Source organism: Meriones unguiculatus, chromosome 1 (genome assembly GCF_030254825.1).
Source record: "Meriones unguiculatus strain TT.TT164.6M chromosome 1, Bangor_MerUng_6.1, whole genome shotgun sequence".
NCBI classification, from domain to species: Eukaryota; Metazoa; Chordata; class Mammalia; order Rodentia; family Muridae; genus Meriones; species Meriones unguiculatus.
Window position 1 is genome coordinate 136,180,292 of NC_083349.1, and position 6,000 is coordinate 136,186,291.

At 36.2% G+C, this 6,000-nt stretch overlaps 1 protein-coding gene across 2 annotated transcripts in view; it reads left to right on the forward strand.

Annotated features, from left to right (window-relative positions):
• Positions 1 to 5,536, forward strand: part of Agmo (alkylglycerol monooxygenase) — a 313,051-nt gene extending 307,515 nt beyond the window's left edge. For both annotated transcript variants that reach the window (XM_060367237.1, XM_060367255.1), the window contains one exon: positions 4,976 to 5,536. In XM_060367237.1, the coding sequence (XP_060223220.1) occupies positions 4,976 to 5,056 (81 nt within the window). In that variant the 3' untranslated portion in view covers positions 5,057 to 5,536. The remainder of the gene's footprint in view (positions 1 to 4,975) is intronic.
• Positions 5,537 to 6,000: the final 464 nt, after the last annotated feature.

Below are 6,000 nucleotides of genomic sequence, written 5' to 3' on the forward strand. Positions count from 1 at the left end.
TTTTGATATACTTTTAAATGTTTCTTTTTAAATTTACACTCATTAATATTTGTATGGGAAAATACATTTTATGGGAAAATATATCTTCTGTTGAGGGCTTATGCATGAGCTCACAGTACATGTTTTTATAAATAATTGAGACTCAAAAACCAACCAAACCACAATTTCTGTATCCATCTTCAGTTGAAGGACATCTGGTTTTTTTTCCAGATTCTGGCTATTACAAATAAAGCTGCTATGAACATGGCTGAGCAAATGTCTTAATGTTGTGTGGTGAAACATCTTTTGGATATATGCCCAGGGATGGCGTATAGCTGGATCTTAAGGTAGCACTATTTCCAGTTTTCTGAGAAAGCACCAGACTGATTACCAACATGGTTGTACAAGTATGTACTCCCACCAGCAATGAAGGAAGATTCCCCTTTCTTTACATCCTCAAGTGTGCTTTCACTTGAATTTCTGATCTTAGCCATTCTGATAGGTATAAGATGGACTATCAGAGTTGTTTTATTTGCATTTCCGTGATGACTAAGGATGTTGAGCATTTCTTTAATGTTTCTCTGCCATTTTATATTCCTCTTTTGAGAATTATCTGTTTAGCTCAGTACCCCATTTTAAAATTTGATTGTTTGGTTTGTTGGTGTTTAACTTCGTCAGCTGTTTGTATATACTGCATAATAGCCCTCTGTAAGATGTAGGGTTGGAGAAGGTCTTTTCCCAGTCTGTAGGCTGTTGTTTTGTTCTGACAACAGCGTCCTTTGCTTTACAGAAGCTTTTCAATTTCATAAGGTCACATTTATTGATTGTTGATCTTAGAGCCTTTGCTGTTGGTGTTCTGTTCAAGAAATTGTCTCCTGTGCCAATGAGTTTGAGGATCTTCCCCAGATTTTATTCTAATAGATTTATTGTTTCTGGTTTTATGTTGAGGTGTTTGATCCATTTGGACTTTAATTTGTGTGGTACATTTACACAGGGAATACCACTCAGCTATTAAAAACAAGGACATTATGAAATTAGCAGGCAAATGGGTGCAACTAGGAAAGAGTACCCCTGATTGAAGCAACCCAGAACCAGAAAGCCACTACTTATGGCTACAGTTGGTATACCCAAATCAGAAGACATTAATGTGCACAGAGGCGTATAAGAAATCAACCACCGGGCCTTGTAATTTGGAGGTTTGCAACTTTAGGGCTTGTCATTTGCACAAAATTACTCGTTCTTGTATGATTCTTCCTCCAGTAAGCTAAAAGGTTGACTTGCTCATATTTGATCCATTTTCAAGAAGGACTTTGAAAGAGACTTAACTGGGAGGGACAATATTTCCCACTGGTGTTTAATAGGGATTAGAAGCTCAGATCAGCCACCTGCCAACTGATGATCTTTCTAGAATGAGGTGGAAGAAACAGAGAGAGCATCTGTACAGGGCAAAGTTCAGGCATGAGCGCTGACGTTCCTGGAAAGTCAGGAAAATAGCCTGAAGACAAGGACCACTAATGATGTGTTAGCACAGGGAGGGCTTGACACTGGGAATGAACTTCCTCTTGTTCATAGCCTGCATCCAGCTGTTGAAATCATGGGACTCAGCCAGACCTAGGAGAAAATGAGGGTACACTGAGTTTGTATATATCCAGAAACATATCTATAGATTAGAGAAACATATAAAAATTAATGTTAAAAAATGCTACAATATCCGTTAACTCTGTCACTGTGCTTAAGCAAGAAAGTAGCTGCCTTTAGTTCATTTGATTGATGATATATTGACATCTGTTGTCAAGTGAGACACCTTTAATCTTAATATAGAAACTATAGAAACACGAATGAATAGCTTAATACAAAATCAAATAAAATTGAAAAAGAAACATTTTAAAAGAATTGCTATCAACAATCAAGTAGCTATATGAACTTCATGACAAATAATTGTCTATATTAAATTATGTAACATAATTAAATTTATTATATTATATATATGGTAATAAAAACATATCCATACATAATGTTCAGAAATATAAAAATAATTTGTTTTCCTCTACTTTAATATTTCTAACAAAGAAGAGTCAGCCATAATTTTAGAAGGACGTAGTCATTTTATGTCGCATCTGTAACCCTTTGGCAATGTGTATAAAATTTTATTTAAAAAGTCTAATTTTCATCTTTAAAATATTGATTGTGAAAACATCTCAAAAGCCTAGCAGTGATAGGTTTTTAAAACTGCAAATCCAGACTGTAACTCTTTAAAAAGTAAAATTAACTTTCTCTGATCAGGATACTCATGCCATTCAGCCATATGCAAGACCTGTCTGCACAAGGGGACTTTCCGGGGTTCACTGCAAACGTAAAACACATTCCCAGCTTGAGGTTGCTTAGGAACCATACATTAACACATTTGAGTTCCTACTGCTTTACCCACAAGCTACATACCAATCCTCCAAACTGTTTTAAGAATCAGACAGCACAGTCTGGTAAAGACCATGATCATGCCTGACACAGCATCCCTCTACAGCACATTAGTAGGATCTGACGAAGACATCTGTGATCCACCAGTTATACCTCTCTTTGGAGAATTAGTCCATAGATGCCCCAAACAGAGGAACTGAAAACACATGAATCCTGCTCTTCTGTAGAGTGCTGGCTGCATTTGAGTTGGGTAGGAAATAGTCTATGCCTGGGCCTCAGTAGGAAGGAGGCCTCAAAGAGTCAATGGCATCGGGATTTCAAAGGTAGAAAGGCTTCTCATCCTGGTGGATTAATAACAAAGTTGTAAGTTATATTTTTTTTAACTTTTTTCTGCTCTAGTTTTATTTGGGAATTTTTAGTTTCACTGAGAAGCTAGAAATACAGATAGTCTAAAGGAGACAATCCATGCTTGGGGACTAGGAAAAAGATGAATTATGGCACATGATTTTATGTAGAGTTTTTTGAGGTTTCATGGAAATTGTTCTCCAGTCTTCTTCCATAGAGAAAATCCTTATGACCTGAGACATCAGATACAAACTTAAAAATATCCTTTGCTGCCACAAATATTTCACATTCTACCACAATGTGCTAGTTGTTTGGTGAATATACTGAATTAGAATAAACTGTTTACCAATACTACAGACACCATCTCTGACCCTCTTATGAAGCTGTGTTCTCAGCTACCCATCTTCAAGACAAAAGGAACTTGCTACTGAAGATTAGGAGTATTCACAGTTCTCCTCTGCTCCTGCTGTTATTTTATCTGGCACCACGGTGAGAAATCTCATGAGGTCATTTCTCTTGAGTTACAGTCAAAAGAAACAAATTGAAAACCAGCCATTAAATACTTTGTGCTTGCCTTCTGAGGCAACTCCAAAATGTTAATATTATTCTTTTCTTCTGCTCCAACATAAGTACTGACTTTTTTCTTATTTTTTATTTTTTCATTTTGTGGAGATGATAGGCTGAAAGGAAGGCAGAGAGTGATGGGAACACACCTATATGACTTGCCAACATTAAGGCTAGTTGATCATCTAGAAACAACTTGGAGGTTGAAGTGAAATTGGACAGTATATCACATCTAAGCACCAATATTTAGCAAAATGTGTTTTGTTTAACTTGAGTTGTTGGGTTTTGTTTGTTCCTTTATTGTTGCTACATTGTTTCATTATTCTGATCCTAATAGTAAAGGCATTTTGTGTGAACTAATAGCTGACCTTAGTTGATGCCATTGGCTTTACCTCAGAACCTAACCAAAGCATTCTCCTGTGTTTACATCTTAATGCTTAAGTATTTTTTCACAACATATTTTAATGCATCTTCCAGAACTAGAAAATGTCTTTCTGGTGAGGAGTAACTGATAGTATTATCATAGTTTGAAGAAGACATTTGCATAGTTCATACATACACACACAAATACATACATACATACATACATACACATATATACATACATATATAAATATACACATACATACATACATATATACATATACACACACATACATACATACATACATACATACCGTCAGACCTAATGTAAGGAAGAAACCCATATAGCTATACAACAAGCCTGGCTTATTACAAACTTGTTATAAAAATTTAAACCATTTCTTTTTTATCATCAGTTCAATAATCTCCTAAAATGGAGATCTAGAAAAGAAGTCCTCGGGCTTAACAAAAAGAACCAGAAGAGTTCGCACAGGAGAGAACTGAAGGCACAAAAACTAAATCCAGCTCGTAGACAGATGCAGAATGGGCGATAGCACTTAGAGTATGAAGAATGGAAAATGCCACCATCATTATTCTTGCTGGGAATGTCTGTATGCACCATATTGCTAAATTCGCTACAAAACAGAATAGCATGTGTTTGATTTTTGGTGATTTGTTGTAAGAATCTGGTGTCACCCAAAAGCCAAGGAATTAAACCCAAGGTACTCAAAAGGCTGATTTTTAAAAAAAAAAAATAATTTAGGTATATATTTAGTTTTGAAGAGAATTTTAAACTACAGTAAGGTCAAGAAGCGGGGGGGGGGGGGGGGGAGCAAGTTAACCGCAGTTTTGTGAATTTCTTTGCCCCTGGATGGAATCCGTGGTTGGCTAGAGTATATCATCTCAGGGGAAAATGATTCTTCAGCAGTGTTTTCACTTCTCCTGTTCCTAAGCCTCCCTAAACTATGGAGCAATGACATCCTTGAACACAGAACTCATAGCATTTGGTATCCACAAATGTAGAAGAGAATCGTCCTCTTTTGCTCAGTATAGCATTTATATCGCCCATATCTTTAAAAAACACGTACGTGTAGACATAACAACAGCAACACAGAGATGCTGCTCACTCCAGTTCCTGCCTACAGCGCACGCCCTGTACTAAGCTGACTAAGTTCTACCGTCGAACAACTTGAGAAATTTTTTCTAAGCAATTCAGCTGTGTAAAATGTGTTTGTTTTCTTCTAGGAAAAGAATTTAACTCACTGGAGCTAAAGTTTTGGCTCATTGTGTTGTTGTTTTCTTTCTTCAGATTTTCTTTTCTGTCTGCATTGCTTTCTGGGGAGTACGAAGCATGAAACAGCTCGCCTCCGTCTCCTGGAAAAAGCCCTAGTGCGCACAGATCCTTGGCCCTGTCAGCTGTCCATGGCATATCACAGAGAAGGATCTTACCTTACAGATGCCTGCAAGAGCTACTTGGTTAATGAAATCAAAGAACTTCTTTACCTATGCTTTTCACATTTCTTCTTTTGTTAAAATTGAAATTAATTATATTATTTTTGCTCTCACTGAAAATCAAATAATTCATTTACATTGTGGCTGTATTGACTTGTCTCCTCTGGGGCAATGACTCTGGGAGAAAATTGGGCTAAAATTCTTTAAAAGAATGAAAATTATATTTGTCTTGCTTGGTCTGAGAACCTTTTGCCTTAATATTTGTTAAAAGTACACTTAGAAACATCTCTGTAGTCTTTGAAATGTATTGTTGTCTATGTGAGCCTTCATTTGCCTCTGCAAATTAGTCATCTGTACTGCCATACTATGTTTTAAAAAAAAAAATCAATGACATAAAAATAACAAGGATTGGACAGGATTTGTTTGTTCATGTTAATTTCTAATACATACTTCTAAAATGTTGGGTCAACTTGTTTCAACAGCTGAAGGAGTACAACATAATTCATGCTACTTCACATTATCATAATAATGTTAATAAAACTTCCTGAGTGGAAATGACAAAGGTGACACACATACACTGCTTATTAAGACATAAAAATTCTGTTATATGTTCCATTCAGAGAGAGCTGATGGAGATTAGAACGGAGCTCACAAAAGGTTTGAAAATTAAGAATTCTTCCTTTACTGAAATTAGGCAAATTCAAGTGACAGTTTTAACAGTACAGGTCAAATTAATGACTTCCATTACTTTCAACTTGCATGCATCACTGAATTAAGGAGACTACCTAGTTCCTTAGCCTCCTTTTTTAGGTATGTTACTTAAGACTGGAAGAAAGAAACATCAGGCTGCAGGTGTCTGAGCATTCCCAAGACAGGCCTGAA